Source organism: Doryrhamphus excisus, linkage group LG11, assembly GCF_037039965.1.
Source record: "Doryrhamphus excisus strain RoL-2023G ecotype Guam linkage group LG11, RoL_Dexc_Guam_v1.1, whole genome shotgun sequence".
Lineage (NCBI taxonomy): Eukaryota > Metazoa > Chordata > Actinopteri > Syngnathiformes > Syngnathidae > Doryrhamphus > Doryrhamphus excisus.
Window position 1 is genome coordinate 13,687,137 of NC_136367.1, and position 17,881 is coordinate 13,705,017.

Below are 17,881 nucleotides of genomic sequence, written 5' to 3' on the forward strand. Positions count from 1 at the left end.
AGACGTGCATTCAAGCGTCATGGTAAGTGTTGTGTTGCAGAGTAGACACACACACACACACACAGGCGGCTCAGTACAATGTACACTACAACTGCATAAAGTGAGGTGGGGCTATTTGTCAAAAAAATACATATTTAAGCAAGTTTTTTTTGTGTATTTGAAGTTAAGCATTCAAATCATAAATGAACCATAAAGTATAAAGTATTCACAAAACTCTTGCTATGTCGTCACCGTCAATGCAAAGAAAGCAACTTTCTAAATGCCGCCATTTGTCTTATTTTCTTGTATTATGGCTACTAAATTGGGTAATCTGAGTATAAAGGTGACTATAGGGGTGCTATTTCAGGTCTGGAGGACTCTAATAACATTTATCATATTTTAAGGGCATATTAATAATCAATTTAGAAATAAATGTTCATGTTCACTAGTGATGGTCGGGTGAGGAAACAATTCATCAAAAACAAGGCATTACGGTAATTATGTTTTTGTCATATTACTTTATTATTATATTATTACTTTATTATTATTATTATATTATCTTTTACATTTATAGCTAGCCTTTGTAATATGGCTTTATTCTTGTAATGAAATATTTAATTGTATTATTGTCTTAGTTTCCTAATATGAGAAATTTATTTTCTATTATAAGACTTTCTCTGCATTTTCTGTCTTTTTTTTTAGTACTACCACAATTGTTTTGATTTTATTATCTCAAAATTGCAAATAAAAATCTTACAACTTTCTTCATAGTTGTAGTATTACATTATTCTCTAGACATTATTTGGTAAAAGTAGTTGTAATGAAAAGAAATTGCCAGTGGGAACTTTTTTTTATTGCTTTAACCCTAAAAAGCCAACCCTGCATCGTTCATCATGTCTGAGACGTTGGCTGCTGGAAAACAGTGAAAGCTTCCAGCAACACCTGGCCGTCTCTGGAGATTAGGTCCGTGATCGCCGTGAAGAGTTTTCTAAAAGTGAAATATTTCTATTGATCCTTTCTTTATGTGCATGCTAAAGTTGATTTATCAGGATTTATTGAAGCAACGTCAAAGATGTGTATCATATTCACAAAGAGGGGATACAAAGGTGGTCAGATATACTGAAAACGAATCTTGCTGGTGTTGCTTATTGTTTATGTGCACAAAGTTGCCATTCTCCAGTCTTTGAGCTGCAGCTATCTGTGGTGGTGGTGGTGGTGGTGGGCCGCCGGTGGTCCGTACAGGAAGATGCCGCTGAAGGTGGAGAGGATCTCCCGGGCCTCGGTGGTGGCCAGCTGGCCTGCGGTCCTCATGAGGCCCACACGGTCTCCTTTCCTTAGCGGCACAATCAGGCTGAAGGAGACGGAGCCTCCATGGATGCACGCTTCCGAGCACCCGGGCTGACCTGAACCTGAAGGCGCCACTGCCGCCGAGCTCTGAAGCCTCTGGACGCCGCGGTCGGACACGGACAGCACCGCCTCTATGCGATCACCTTCCTTTGCGGTCAGAAGTCCTGAGATGAGGTATCGTCCTTCCTGTGGTGCTGTGAACAGTCCTGTGGGGGGAGAAGACAAGTCATGGAGCCTATCCCAGCTGTCTTCAGGTGAGAGGCGGGGTACACCATGCCAACCAATCACAGGGCACATATAGACAAACAACCATTCACACTCACATTCATACCTATGGACAATTTGGAGTCGCCGGAGAAAACTCACACATGCACAGGGAGAACATGCAAACTCCACACAGAGATGGCCGAGGGTGGAATTGAACTACTGTCTCCTAGCTGTGAGACCTGCACACTAACCACTTACTCACTGTGCAGCCAGCTTGTAATTATTCATTCATTCATTCATTTTCTACCGCTTTTCCTCATGAGGGTCACGGGGCTGCTGGAGCCTATCCCAGCTGTCTTCGGGCGAGAGGCGGGGTCGCCACCCTGGACTGGTGGCCAGCCAATCACAGGGCACATATAGACAAACAACCATTCACACTCACATTCATACCTATGGACAATTTGGAGTGGCCAATTAACCTAGCATGTTTTTGGAATGTGGGAGGAAACCGGAGTACCCGGAAAAAACCCACGCATGCATGGGGAGAACTCCGGTCTCCTGGCTGTGAGACCTGCAGACTAACCACTTCTGCACCGTGCAGCCAACTTGTAATTAATGACCAAATAAATACACAGCAGTTGCTGGCACTGCGACCACCAAGGTAGGTTGGATTGTTATTATTCATTATTCATTATTATACTGTTTTATCAGTCTGATTGGCTTCCGGTTTCCCTGTTCTCACCGTACAACTTTTCTCCAAACGAGAAATCTTGTGATAAATAAAAAAAAAAAACGCCTCGTCACTGGTGAAGCCAAGCGTTTGGAGACATGAGCAACACGAGCATAAGCTACAACAACCAGGTAAGCGGTACCTGTGTGGGGACTGTACTGGCCGCCGTCGTTGACCAGAACCTTGTTGAAGCGGATGATGCCAAAGTCTCCAGAGAAAGGCTGGCGAGTGAGTCCGGCCGAGAAGGAGAAAGGATCTGTGAAGGTACTGTGGTCCGATGCAGCTGCAAACCACAACAGCACAGTACTTTTATTATACGAGGTACTTCATGAACGGCAGGAGCAAATATTCCTTAGTGGGGATGGAGTTGAGATTTTTTTTTTTTTTTTTTTACCAGGTGATTGTTGGTATGGCGGACTCCAGGGAATTTTGGCTGCTACTGGACCTGCCAGGCACAAACACACACAGAACGAATTAGAGCTATTTCTTTCTGTTGAAATATTACCTCTGCCATGCAACAGCTTTATTTTTTCTGTCACAAAAATATTATGGGGCAGCACGGTGGTCGAGTGGTTAGCGCGCAGACCTCACAGCTAGGAGACCAGGGTTCAATTCCACCCTCGGCCATCTGTGTGGAGTTTGCATGTTCTCCCCGTGCATGCGTGGGTTTTCTCCGGGTACTCCGGTTTCCTCCCACATTCCAAAAACATGCTAGGTTAATTGGCCACTCCAAATTGTCCATAGGTATGAATGTGAGTGTGAATGGTTGTTTGTCTATATGTGCCCTGTGATTGGCTGGCCACCAGTCCAGGGTGTATCCCGCCTCTCGCCTGAAGACAGCTGGGATAGGCTCCAGCACCCCCCGCTACCCTCGTGAGGAAAAAGCGGTAGAAAATGAATGAATGAATGAAAAATATTAAGAATTTATTTTTGTGACTTTATTCTTTGAAAATTGCTCCAAAAGCGAAGTACGCCTGTGAATATTCTCACTCATCCAGGTCATATCGATCGCCACTGGACTGTTCAGGTTGTCTAACAAGACGCTTTGCCTCTCATCCCAGCAGGCTTCACTAGGTACTAGGTAGGACAAAAAAAAGCTAAAGTTACTGTAATGGTGTGGAACCTCCATGAAGTACTCCCACTGTACTGTAGGGGGTGTTGCAAGGCAGGGAGCGTCAATAATGACAGCATTAAACTGCTTCATTATTTAATTGTCCATTTCATAGGAGCAGATCCTTTCACTCGTAGCATCTTTCTACTTCACGATGATCACGTTTGAGTGCCATGCAACCAAAGTTGACTTTCCTTCTCTTTGACAAGAAGAGTCTTTGTCCCACTTGGGGAGGCATAATGGAGGGTTAAAAAGTAGATTCTATTTGTGGTCTCTAGACACAAACATGTATTGCAAGAGTCTGCTGCCAAGCAACCAAGGCTGAAGCTGCACGTCCGCACATCCTGAACTAAACTTTGTTTTTCCTCACATGGCAGGCTGCAGATTCCAAACACATGTGCTGAAACGGAAGAGTAAAAAGCGCTACGAAGAAATACCTCTGGGGATACTTGGCCGGGGTTGGAGAGATACTGGCTGCAAAGGAGGGTAGCCTGCAAAGGACAAAAAGACGATGAGATCCGGCCTCATTCTGTGTTTCCAAAGATATTCACGCTAACCTGGCGCTCCTGCGAAGCCAGTGATGGGCACGCTGGACGAATCCTCCGAGCCTCTCCTCACCGTCACCCTGCGCGTGTACCCCGGGGGCCCCGCCTCGCCGGTCTCCACCACGGGCCTACCGGGTTGTTGTGGGCTAGACGGCTGGCTTGGCGGGGCCATCTTGATGGTGTGGACGACCGGTTGGCCTGCTTGGCTGGGCTGCCTTGGCGGCGGCGGAGGGATGATGACAGGTATGTGGATTTGTCTCACTCTGCCTCTCGTTGGGGGGGAGGCCGGTACAGAAGCTGGGGGCTCAGGTCTGAGAACCAAACCTATGAAGAAACAGAAAGCCAATAAAAAAAAACACATGGAATTTTTTTCACATTTGCAAGAAATCTTTTACGTTCCTCGCAGCTGATAAGATTCTTTCCCAAGGAAGTGCTGATTCATGAAGCAAAGAAGGTGGTTGGTTGGCTGCCACTCACCTGAAGACCCAGACGGCACCTGATCCAGGTGAGCCTGACACGCCCTCCAGACTCGTCATTAATTACAGTGGTTACATCACCACGACCAAATGTCGTGTTTTGTTGTCAAACTGCAGTGCTGGAACTTTGGCAGATATACTACACCAGATTACTGCTCATTCTTTATTTCTTCATATATCTTATTTCTCTTAAAGGGTATTTAATGAAATAATTATTAACAATCAAAAAAAAAAATCTTTTACATTTTATTGTTCTTTACTGTAGTAAAATTCTGAATTTCTTTTACTATTATGGCATTTTTCCCAAGGTTAAGGTTTCTTTTCACCTTAAACTTAGTTTGTTTGGAATTGGTAATTGTGCCTCAGACCAAATATGGGGTTCCCCAGAGGTCAACCTTGGGACCTCTATTGTTCAAGCTGTACATGCTTCCTTTCGTTCCTTTCGGCCAGCTAATACGCAGCTGCAATGTGTCCTACCACAACTATGCAGACGACACTTAGTGTTGTGACGTTCATGAACGAACCGGTTCTTTTGAACGGCTCATTTACATGAACGATTCTACACAATCCCCCCCACCACCACCACAGTTACGTAGGGAGAATGCAGCCCAGTGGCGCGGTGCTTATTAGATATCCAAATAGCATCATGCCACGTTGTGCATGGTGCCTTCATGTGAGTGCGCCAGTAAAAAAACAAAAAACAAACAAACACAGAAACACCTGAATGCCCCCTGCCTTGGAGAGCAGGGAGGAGAGTCAGTAGCAGTCCGTCGTCGTCGACAAAATGAACCAGCCAACCGATATTTTAAAAATGCTGAATACAACACATATGTGTTCATGTTACACTTATCGGTATCGGCCGATATCGGTATTGGAAAGTGACAGTTAGACAATATTGGCATATCAGTTTTCGCCAAAAAAGCCAATATCCGACATCCCTATTTGTCATAATACAACCTTTCTTGGTAATGATTTTATTTCATTTGAACATGCATCAGATTACAATTGAGTGCATCCCATAATCAGTTCACAGTTCCACATATCCAAAAGGAGTAGGAAGAAGCAAAGCTTATTAAATCCTACCCCTCCATCTGGTACTTTTACAATCACTAACTGTTACATTTGTTCACTTCCTGCTTTCCTAATATAGTTTAAGTTATTAATTTTTGTATTTGTATTTTTATTTTTTTTATTTTAATTTCAAAGCAAAATTCAAAGCAAATTTTAATTTTAAAATTAGGTCTTGTAATAATTTTTCTTCATAAAATTACATCCCTTTTGTAAAATTATTTTTTTTTCTGTTAATACTACAGCTTTATTTACATAATATATTACGTATTTATCACATAATATGTTATTGTATTGTTTTTCCTGAAATTCACGTGGTCGCACATGAAGATGCGCAGAGCCGATGTTGTACGTGAAACGTCTTCAAGGGTCATCGGCCCCTGTGAACGCCAATTGAACCCCACGGTGGGGGTCTTGGTGGGATGACGCCGTGAATTGTGTCAGACACGCTTGGAGGAAATGACCACTTATATTGCCAGTGTTTACATTCTGGGACGATTTGCAGGGAAATGGAGGACGAAAGCTCTCCCAAAGCAACGTATCATAACACATCACTGGGAGAGAGGTTGGGAATATTAATATTAAAAACAGCTCTGGAGGAGATGATGCAGTGCAGTTGTACGAGCGCATTAATAACCAAGTCAGATCGGATGTTGGCTGCACTGGCATGGCAACTGGCTGGTCGGAATGCATCAGCATAAATAAATCTCTGACTTGCTTATTTAAGCGTCTGCACAATGTTTATGTCAGGAATTGCATTTGTTTATAAAAATCAGTAGCATTGCCATTTTAGGCTTAGAGTAAGATTTTTAAAAATGAATATCCTATGGCAAATTGCAGCTATATTCATTTCCCAATACCAGAAGGATCTCTTAACTGCAATCCTGCCATGATTCAGAATGACTGGAATGAATCACCATGGCGACAGTCTCTTCAGTCACAAATAAAACAATCATAATAATAATAATAACAAAGCAGAAACACCATGAAAAACAATTTGGGAATGCTGTCCTCAGGATGAGTGCATATTTCCCATGATTCCTTCCCCTCCGACCATGTCTCACCGGGGGGGTCAGCCACAAAGCAAAGGGAAAACCCGTCACCAGGACCAGATGTTACGCCACAGACGTGTTGACGACATCCTTTAATGTGCATCACTCAGTCCGTGACACACGCCTCTCTGCACATGGACACAATTTCACCCCCCCCACCCCTCTAATGACGGGAGGACCGCTGCGGACCTTGAGGGTGGGGGCGGTAGTGGGGGAAGCGGGACTCCCATTGTGTATGTGAAGACTTCCAGATGGACTGGCGGGTCAACGATCACGGGATGGCCTCACCGAGCAACAACCCCCCCCTCCCGTTCTCCATGAAAATATACAGCGCGCCATTTTTCATTCTCTTCCTCCTTCTTGCCTTTGACTTCAAGAAGATCTTTGATGTCCTTGCATGTCTTCTTTTCCATCATCGCTGAAGGCACTTCACATCTTTGCGGGGGGAGGCTTTCTCTCTCTCTCTCTCCAATTACGAAGCATTGATCCGCAAAATCAAAGCCTTCATTTGATTTGAGGATTCGTTCTGTGAAGCCATCCTGCTGGAAGAGGAGGCAGAGAAGACGATGTCCTCTGGCACTCCCGCAAGGACAAAACGCAAACTAAAGGAGGACTTTGTTAGGAGAAGGTGAAGACATGATGGGACCTGGAGAGGGAACATCTAGTATCTCTATCAGCGCTTCACTTTACTTTGAGACCATAGCTAGGGGAGACACTCAAGGTTGGGTCGATGAGAACCAGATATGAGATTTCAACATGGATTTAAAGAAAAGTCTAATTTAATTTCTGCTACATTACACTCTTTTTGCACTTTGATCATCTGGAAGTCTGCACTTTGATCTCAGGGAAGAACTAAATTTGAAACACTTCTATGCTAGGACTACGTTATGCTAGCCATAGCATTTCAGTATGTGGAATCAAACTATGGAATGGATTGAGTAAGGACCTCAAACAATGCACAACGATGAGCCAATTCAAGAAACAATACAAGCAGTTGATGTTTGCTAAATACAAGGATGAAGAGTCTTGAACCAGTCATGATGTGCTATATATATCACTATATTGACACTTACTATGGTACCCATTATGGCATTGGATGCTCATATTATTACACAAAAAAAACAAAAAACCTTAAACTGTATTATGGAAAGCAGGAAGTGAACAAATGTAACAGTGATTGTAAAAGTACCAGATGGAGTGGAAGGATTTAATAAGCTTTGCTTCTTCCTACTCCTTTTGGACCAGTCATGATGTGCTATATATATCACTATATTGACACTTACTATGTACCCATTAAGGCATTGGATGATCATATCACCTCCTACAAATGAAATAAAATCATTACCATTACCACTTATGTACGTATATGTATATGCTAGCGGCCCCGCCTCCACCCGCCGAGACAAAGAGACAGTATGACCGATAAAAGGTCTCACTCCGTTCATGCCGTTGTTCTATGGAAGTAACGTCCCAAGATGCTGAAACCCATGCGCACGGTGAAGCCTCATCATAAAATGTCATATTTTGCTTCTAATATCACTTTTGTGTCAATAATTATTTTTTCCTCATATGAAGTAAATAAAAATTAAAAAAAAATAATTACAAAAATTCCTGAAAAATTTAGATTTTTCCCAATTTTTTTTTTCTCATATGAAGTTTTGCTAAATTTGGACTTTTTCCTCCTAAAATGACAAATGTTGTCTTTGTTCTTCTTCCTCGTTGCGTTATGACTTTTTCTCATCAAAATAATTTTATTTTCTTGTAAACTTTAAAACTATTTCCCAGTGAAATTGATGCTTTATTATAATATAATTTTGTCTTTTTGTAAAATTGGCTTTTTTGTCATAAAACTGTGACTTTTTCTTCATTGTTCTTACATCCAATAATATGACTCTTTCCTCGAATAAATATATATTTTTGATAGTAATATTTATATTTTTCCCCCTGTAAAATTACTGTAGAATTGTCTTTTTGTAAAATGGTTCTTCTTCCTTGACTTGATCATGACTCTTGAGCTGACATTTCTTTTTTTCCTGGTAAATATACAACTTAACCTGTCTTTTTTTTTTCTCGTCCAACTAATTTCTTTCTAATAATAATACAATAATAATTATATGACTGTATATTTTATCTTTATTCCTGAACAAACTTGTGTTGTATTTGCAAGTTTACAGCCTTGGTTAATGCTTGTGCTGAGGCAGCAACATTCTTTCGCTCTTCCAGTGGAGTTAATCTAAGTCTTCGTTGACAACGGCGTGTCTGTTTGCGGCCTTCCTCGCGGCTCTCATATGACAGCAGAACTGAAACGCTTCAGCTGAATTGTCAGCGATAATTTTACGGCCATTTAATCTCTTGTTTATTTAATTTATGCGGTACAATGAAGAGGCCTAAACGCTAAATGCTGGACCTAAATGCTGTAATGTGCATGCGAGGCCAGTAGTTGGCGATGTCACTGGCTATACTTTGCCCAGTTTTGATTGTGACTTTTCTAAAGTTTGCGTTATAAGGCCGCTAAATGTTGCCATAATTACATAATCTTTATCCTTCTTGAAAACACAATTGCATGTAAACCGCCTCTAAATGAAGGGACAACGCCTGGTCTGTTTGCGTCCTCCTCGCAGTCATCATATGACAGCGGGAGACATCTTGGAAGTACGTCACCATGAAATAATGGACTGTCATTCCTGATTTCATGGTCATTTTTTCTCCGACTTTGACTCCCTTCATTGAATATAAGACGGCCAATAAGCGTCTAATCGGACGATATTGATCGGTGGTGGTTTCACTGGTAAAAGTTGATACCACAGACTAGTACCTCATTCTGGCGCCCTGACACGGGTTTACCAACCACAACCCCAAAATCACCATTGTCCATGCTTTGGCAAAAGAGAGGCCTGAGTCATGACATCACAGATGAGGGCAATCCACCATGCATCTGGTCCTGGGTGTGGAGCCCCTCTTTCTGGCCAAAACCCCCATCCCTTTTTTTTTTTTTTTTTTTTTTATCCATCAAGACCAACTCCAGCAGTGAGTCAGGGCCCTTAATGAGGACCAGACCCCGACTCGTCAGGCTGAGGTCACCCTCCGGGAATCTACGGAGTATGTGTGTGTGTGTGTGTGCATGCGTAAGAAGACTGTGGTATGAGAAAAGGAAAAACAAGCTCTATCACGGCTGCAAGATAGACGTCTCCATTACTCAGCGGAGTAAAAGACAGTCCGCTTAGGGCGGACTGACGTTTCCTCCGGAGGGCCCAAAAACAGTGAAATTAAATCACTGCAGCAGTTCAGGAGGGGCCGGAATGTTGCGATTCATGGCACATAAATATTTCACTTTCAATTTACCTACCATGTTCTTTCTATAAAAACTGCGGAATTCTTTACGACAACAACATCGTAAGTCACAGGAAGTCTGCATTATGGGCCTCGGCCTTGCGGTGCAGCCACATATTGAATGACATAGGAGTAAGAGCCCAGCCAGTCAGCCAGCCAGTCAGCAGCCCAGTGAACTCCTGTGCTCCCACTCGGGGAAATACCCTGCGGCCACTCAGGGATGTGATCCTTCCCCTCCGAGCCTCCGTGTGGGCCGCGCAGGCAAAATGCATTATTATGCAGGATTATCTACAGGAAGGTTTGATGTTTATACAGATGTGAACCCCGCCTGATAAACTTGTATGCGCTGGGAAGGAGGAAGAACAGAGTCAGCCATTCTTCTGACAGCTCCAAAAGTCCAAACTCTTATTTACACCGTGGGGTGTCCTTATTTTGGACATCGGTGGCGCCTATTGTGGGTTATGGTTAAAATCATGCTAGCATACGTGTAATACAGATATCATGACACAAATAGTCAATGACGTATGTGCAATGGTTTGCTTAAGGGCGATCAATCTTGATGAACATTTGCACATTAGCGTGCCAGTACCCTGAAAGTGTGAACTTAATTTCATGGTGATAGGTATACACACCCTATGTCAGTCCGATTTACGGGATAACCGTATTTTTTGGACTATAAGTCACTCGCCGTATAAGTCGCACAAGGCCAAAAATGCATAATGAGGTAAAATGCATTCATTTTCTGCCGCTTTTTCCTCACGAGGGTTGCGGGGGGTGCTGGAGCCTATCCCAGCTGTCTTTAGGCGAGAGGCGGGGTACACCCTGGACTGGTGGCCAGCCAATGACAGGGCACATATAGACAAACAACCATTCACACTCACATTCATACCTATGGACAATTTGGAATTAGCCAATTAACCTAGCATGTTTTTGGAATGTGGAAGAAAACCGGAGTACCCGGAGAACACGCAAACTACTTCGCAAACTACTACTCGTACTTCGGTACGAGGTGCATTATTTAAAAAAAACAACCTTAAACTGTATTATGGAAAGCAGGAAGTGAACAAATGTAACAGTTAGTGATTGTAAAAGTACCAGATGGAGGGGTAGGATTTAATAAGCTTTGCTTCTTCCTACTCCTTTTGGACATGTGGAACTGTGAACTGATTATGGGATGCATTCAATTGTAATCTGATGCATGTTCAAATGAAATAAAACCATTATCATTACCATATAAATAAAGTGGATTGGATTGGGTGGCACGGCCGCCGAGTGGTTAGCGCACAGACCTCACAGCTAGGAGACCAGTGTTCAATTCCACCCTCGGCCATCTCTGTGTGGAGTTTGCATGTTCTCCCCGTGCATGCGTGGGTTTTCTCCGGGTACTCCGGTTTCCTCCAACATTCCAAAAACATGCTAGGTTAATTGGCCACTCCAAATTGTCCATAGGTGTGAATGTGAGTGTGAATGGTTGTTTGTCTATATGTGCCCTGTGATTGGCTGGCGACCAGTCCAGGGTGTACCCCGCCTCTCGCCCGAAGACAGCTGGGATAGGCTCCAGCAAATGGATTGGATTAATCTCTCTTGACTTGACTTGAGACTCGGATTTGGGACTTATGTGAGACTTGCAAAACACAGAGTTTCGATGTCATGGACTCACCTGGCTCCTTGGAAGAGACTGCTTTCAAAACTTGTCTAGCCATGGCAGACAGCTGGGCCTGGAACTTCTGCAACGCGTTCTGCAGTTCCACGATGTCTGCGCTGTGGCGTCCACAAGTGACGTTAATCCTTTCCACGTTGTCTTGCAGCATTCCCACTTGTCTCTCCAGGCCGCCCATCAGCTCTGTGATGCTGGCAGAAAATCCGTCCAGCGGGCCGCACACCTTCTCAAGCGCGCTCACCCGTCCTTCCACGCCTCGACTCAAATCAGTAAACATCTGCTTGGTAAGATTGTCCACTCTGTTGTTCAATTCCTCTACGTGTAGACCAGCAGCGCCAAGCGGCAGCCTCCCTTGAGTGTTCTTCCCCGCCTGGCAGCATGTTGAATTTATTTGGACCATATCCTGGTTGTACTTGCTCAAGGAGTCACTCAGACCTGTGACGGCACCAGCCAGACCCAGAACATTATCTTGGAGGTTACTCAACTCCTTCTGGAAGTCCTCCATAGTCTTGGAACGTCTCTCGCTACCGGTTGACTCCCTTTTGACGCCGTCCTGCAATTGCCACAGCTTGTCCGTATTTGCTTTGACGTCAGTTTGAAGGATGTCAAAGTCATTTTTGTAGCGACGCAGATCCTTCCAGATGTTTTCTAGTGAAGAACTTTCTGCTGCTTCTGATCCAGCACACCCTGCGGAACACAATTCTCCAACAGCATTGATCTTGTCGTCCAAACCTTGCAGGAGGAACTTGTTGTTGTTGACTTCTGCCTGCACGGAATCCATGGAGTCTCCAAACATTCCCGGGAAGGAGTTGTTGCTCATTTCTACCAGCATGCCCGTGAACTGGTCCTCCATGCTGTTGAGACGCTCATCCAGGACCTGCTGCAGTGACGCCACTTTATCTAAGATGGTCCGCGTCAGCTTCTCCTCCACGTAGAAGCAGTGAGTCTCTGCGTTTTGCTCGGTGACGTTGATGCGGGCTTCCAGTTCCTCAATAAGAGATCCGAAGTCCTTGTCCTCCTCAGGCTCTGACAGATGTGCCAGCTCGTTGTCGATGCGAACGTTCAGGATACGGTAAGCCTCCGTGATGCGGTCGATCTCACGCCACAAATCCTCGTGGTCGCTGTGGTCCTCTTGTTTCTTCACGGGGTCTGTCTGCCTCTGAGTACGTGAAGGCCCGTCAGCAGCCGTCATGTCCAGACGCAGCGCCCGGATCTCCTTTCTCAGGTCAGCCTCCTTGTTGTCCACCAGTTTGGTTAGGCTCACCAAACCTTGGTCTCGGCTGTCCTCGCAGGTCTTCTGTAAGGTCTGTATTTTGCTGCTGCATGATGCTTGGATCTTGTCCAGCTGTTCCTTCATGGTTTTGTCTTGCTCATTCTTAAGCTTCTCCACTTTTCCGTCGATATAACTCTGAACCACATCCAACTCCATCATAGTTGGAGTCTGAGACTGCGAAGCGTCCATCAGAACTCGGATCTGTCCCTCATGACTTGTTATTGCCCCTCGCAGGTCTTCCAGAACCTCCTCCTTGCTTTTTAGCGCATCGTTGATATCATCCAAGCGTGCTTCTATTTTTTCTAAGACCTTGTCTCCGGCCATGCCGCCTCTAGATGCCTGGTGGCCGTCCAGAACCGCAGGACTCTCCTCTGGAGCCGGGATTGCCACGCTACCTGGCGGTTGCATGTTGTTGAAGAGCGTCGCCAGCATCTTCTTGGTGTCCTCCTGCAGGTCTGCACGCACGTTGGCGCCCAACTCCCTCAAGGCGGACTGCAGTTCCAGGACAGTCTGAGAGAGGCGCTGGACTTCACCTTCAAGAATGTGAACCTTATTCGATGTCCCGTCATGCGTTGTCTCGTGGTGCCCCGTCTCTCTGCGCTCGGGTCCTTCAAGCAGAGAGCACAGTGATGCTATTATACGCACGCAATAAATCGACAAAATCCTCCGAGAAAATGTTACTCTTACTCTGCACGTGTCTGCTCGGATACGCGGGATTCGACGGACCACCGTAAGGTTGAGTTCCCTGCACGATCTGCCGCTCTGGAGTGGGTTTTAAATCTCTGCAGCCAATTCCTTGGTAGCCTGGACAGCATCGCCACTCCAGCTCAGTGACCTTCTTGTAGGCAATTTTATAAGTTGGACGGAAGCGGGTTTGGTATCTGGAGAATCAAACACCAATCAGACAAAGATTCCAAAACAGCGTCCAGTTGCACTTGCATGATTTTGTAATCAATGACTCCTATATTAGAACAGTTCACTTAACAATCAAACATGGCCGACCAGGACACCAAAGCATCCACGGACCAGGTTCCAAATATGCTAAGATGCTGTTGTTTTTTAATCTGCTAACTCCGCTAGCCCGTGGAACCTCACGCCAGTCCATTTTTAAAATCTGAACATTTATATTATTGACAATGGTAATGGTTTTATTTCATTTGAACATGCATCAGATTACAATTGAGTGCATCCCATAATCAGTTCACAGTTCCACATGTCCAAAAGGAGTAGGAAGAAGCAAAGCTTATTAAATCCTACCCCTCCATCTGGTACTTTTACAATCACTAACATTTGTTCACTTCCTGCTTTCCTAATATAATTATAGTTATTTATTTATTTATTGGGCGGCACGGCGGTCGAGTGGTTAGCGCGCAGACCTCACAACTAGGAGACCAGGGTTCAATTTCTCCCCGTGCATGCGTGGGTTTTCTCCGGGTACTCCGGTTTCCTCCCACATTCCAAAAACATGCTAGGTTAATTAGCGACTCCAAATTGTCCATAGGTATGAATGTGAGTGTGAATGGTTGTTTGTCTATATGTGCCCTGTGATTGGCTGGCCACCAGTCCAAGGTGTACCCCACCTCTCGCACAAAGACAGCTGGGATAGGCTCCAGCACCCCCCGCGACCCTCGTTTGTTTGTCAGTGCTTCCCTCTCGACCAAACACCAAAACAACTGGACTAACAGTGTGCCAATGTTGCTAGCAGGCAGTTCCCTGCGGCAACTTCTTGCCCGTTTTAGTGTCTGCAGCAGCAGCCCGTCTAGGCAGCAAAGAGGCTCAGCGTCAACTGCTACTAAAACGTCAACTGCTACTAAAACTACATAAAACAAAACACGACACCCTTTCAGAGCTGATTTGGATGAGTAAAAAGTTCAACTCTTTTCCGTGCTGACCTACTTTCTCCTTTTTCTTGTTTGTAAACGACCTCTCATATTTTTCTTGGAAGTGACCATGCTCCGATTCCCTGGTGACATTGCGGCTAGCGGCCAAAGACAAAAACGCTCCCAGGGAAACAATAGATGACATCACTTCCCTGCAGGCTCAGAGAACATCTGGAAAGTTGTCCAACAACCCCCCCCCCCCCAAGCGATAACGACCACGCCAGCTCCAGTAAACCTCATTAGCATCCATAGCTGCCATTATTCTTTCCTGTGTGCTTTTTTATTTGTGCTTGTTTTTGTTTCTTAAAGGCACACTCACGCGACTTGTCGGGGGCAGTTTGTCAGGTATGACGGGCAGGGAGCCACCACCGGTTCCTGGAAGCTCTCCACGCTGCCTTGCACGGCGCAGCTGACGTTCTTGTGCACCACGTAGGCGCACCAGTTCCTGAGCAGAAACATTATGGCAGCTTTAACAACTTTTTGGAGTCAAGTCAAGTCCAGATGCAAGAGTCAAGTCATTCTGAAGTTTTATTCACATAACAATATAAACAAGTAAGTAATGTTAAAGTACCGGTTTCTTTCTTTAGTGTACTTTTACAAAGATAGCATTACTTCTCACTATTGAATGTCAGGTGTTAGATGTATTATGGTAATGGTAATGGTAATGGTAATGGTTTAATTTCATTTGAACATGCATCAGATTACAATTGAATACATCCCATAATCAGTTCCCAGTTCCACATGTCCAAAAGGAGTAGGAAGAAGCAAAGCTTATTAAATCCTACCCCTCCATCTGGTACTTTTACAATCACTAACTGTTACATTTGTTCACTTCCTGCTTTCCTAATATAATTTAAGTTATTTATTTATTTATTTATTTATTGGGCGGCACAACCAGGGTTCAATTCCACCCTCGGCCATCTCTGTGTGGAGTTTGCATGTTCTTCCCGTGCATGCGTGGGTTTTTTCCGGGTACTCCGGTTTCCTCCCACATTCCAAAAACATGCTAGGTTATTTAGCGACTCCAAATTGTCCATAGGTATGAATGTGAGTGTGAATGGTTGTTTGTCTATATGTTCCCTGTGATTGGCTGGCGACCAGTCCATTTGTTCACTTCCTGCTTTCCATAATACAGTTTAAGGTTTTTTTATTTTTATTTTTTTTAATTTTTTTTCAATAATGCACCTCCTACCAATCCTACCCCTCCATCTGGTACTTTTACAATCACTAAGTGTTACATTTGTTCACTTCCTGCTTTCCATTATACAGTATAAGGTTTAAAAAAAAATTTTTAAATTTTTATTTTTTTTAATAATGCACCAAAGGTGATATGACCATACAATATTATGGTCATATATTATATTATATTATAATATGCTATTTTAATATGTTTATTATTATTCTTGGTGCATCACACTTTCACTAAAGTTATTATAACTTAAATGAGAAGATATGTGAAGCATTCATAAAGTACACACTACCTCTAACATATGATGAAAAATTAACGTGAATAAACTATACTAGCAGTATGATCACATTTATCGACCACAATAGCTCCTTAGTTTCAAGTTCTGTTCTGCAACAAAAAGGCCATTATCAGCAGCATTCCCAACTTTTATCTGCTTCTTATCGGAAGCTCTTTGCCATCTTTAGTCGCATTGAAGCGATAAGAAAGAAGATTGTTGTATTTGCGTACACAGTAAAAAAAAAAAAAAAGTAGTATTTTGAAGTTTTAAAAGTGGATTATGTTTTTAAACTGACCTGTTCCTGTGTCTGTGCACCACTCCGTGCAAAAAATCAGAAGAAGGTGGAGGAGAACCTTGGCTGAAGTCGAAGAAAAAGTTCCAAAAAAGTACGAAAAGCGTCCATCGAAACTCAAGCGGCGTTCCTCCTTGCATACTTAAATAATGAGGGAAAAAAGCTAATAAATAATTATGAAAGTATAAAAGAAGAGAAATGATTGTCTTTCGCGCTATGGTCCAAGTCAATCCAAGTCACATTGTCCTCCAAGTCAGTCGGTCCAGTCCACTCACTCCGTGACGTGACGTGAAGGACCCACGCCCTCCTGCCTTTCAACCAAACATGGAATGAGGGGTGGGTGGGGGGGTCTCTTAATTGTATTATCCGTCTGAGAAAGCTTGTTAACTACTCGGAAAGATTTGATTAAGCTGACATTCACACATCACCGTGGGTGGGAATCCACTCCACTCAATTTCCTATAATGAGGAATACCCACACAGTCTAACCCAGCTTCTAAGATAACATCGTCACAAAAATGGACATTTCTATACAAGGACTTAAGGATCCTCCATCCTCCATGCTCTGTCACTTTAAGAAGCTACTAAAAAACCAGTCAAAGATCCTCTCTATGATACATCACTTTGCTATATTTAAGGACCAACTGTATATGATGGGACACTCTGCTGTGTTAATGCAGACCTATTCTAAAAAGTGCTAGTCAAAGATCCCCTATACAGTACGACAAGGCCAAAGTGCTCTACCGTTTTTAAGGACCTTCTGCGAGAACACTAGTCAAAGATCCTATATATGACAGGATCACTGTTCTGTCTATTGTCTATCATCTACTGTTGCCTGCTTGTTAAACCCTTTGAGGCTCTTTTGTGATTAAGGGCTATATAAATAAACTTGACTTGACTTGACTAAACGACAGGAGTGCTCTCCCTTTTTAAAGATTTTTAAAGGATTTACTTAAAAAAAACAAAACACTAGTTCAAGATCTTCTCTATGACAGGAATGCTCTGCTATTTCTACCGTAAAAATTCTTCTCAAAGATTCTTCATATGACAGGAGCACACTCCTGTTTTAACAACCTTAACAAAAAGGCAAGTCAAATACTGTTACATGAAACGGGAGCGCTCTGTTGTTTTTGAGAACCTGATGCAAAAATGCTCATCAAAGATCCTCAATATGACAGGATCACTTTGCTGTTTTTGAAGACCTGTTGCAAAAATCCTCACCAAAGATCCTCTATATCACAGGAGCAATCTGCTGTTTTTAATGGACCAATTGCAAAAAATATTGGTCAAAGATCCTCTATATAACAGGCACAAAATGCTGTTTTTATGGCCCAAGTGCAAAAAAATGTCAGTCAAAGATTCTCTATATATCTGCTTTTTTATGGACCGATTGCAAAAAACATCAGTCAAAGATCCTCTATATGACAGGAGCAATCTGCTGTTTTTATGGACCAATTGCAAAAATA

General features: G+C 43.5%; 1 protein-coding gene across 1 annotated transcript; it reads right to left on the reverse strand.

The window, feature by feature from the left end:
• Positions 1 to 1,011: 1,011 nt before the first annotated feature.
• emilin2a (elastin microfibril interfacer 2a) lies at positions 1,012 to 16,674 on the reverse strand. Its single transcript, XM_058046144.2, has 9 exons — positions 16,420 to 16,674; positions 14,978 to 15,103; positions 13,466 to 13,659; positions 11,506 to 13,386; positions 3,932 to 4,243; positions 3,812 to 3,865; positions 2,658 to 2,708; positions 2,406 to 2,546; positions 1,012 to 1,532 (listed from the first exon to the last, which is right to left on the reverse strand). The coding sequence occupies exons 1-9, from the start codon at positions 16,554 to 16,556 to the stop codon at positions 1,174 to 1,176; spliced, it is 3,255 nt and encodes a 1,084-aa protein (XP_057902127.2). The 5' UTR covers positions 16,557 to 16,674; the 3' UTR covers positions 1,012 to 1,173.
• Between the last annotated feature and the right edge of the window lie 1,207 nt (positions 16,675 to 17,881).

Bases quoted from the DNA above. Each gene is read 5' to 3' on its own strand.
- emilin2a (XM_058046144.2), bottom strand. From the start codon at position 16,556: ATGCAAGGAGGAACGCCGCTTGAGTTTCGATGGACGCTTTTCGTACTT. The intron at 15,104-16,419 runs GTCAGTTTAAAA...GTTTCTGCTCAG, and splicing joins GTGCACAGACACAGGAACAG to GAACTGGTGCGCCTACGTGG. The intron at 4,244-11,505 runs GTGAGTCCATGA...GTTTCTTCATAG, and splicing joins AGTCTCTTCCAAGGAGCCAG to GTTTGGTTCTCAGACCTGAG.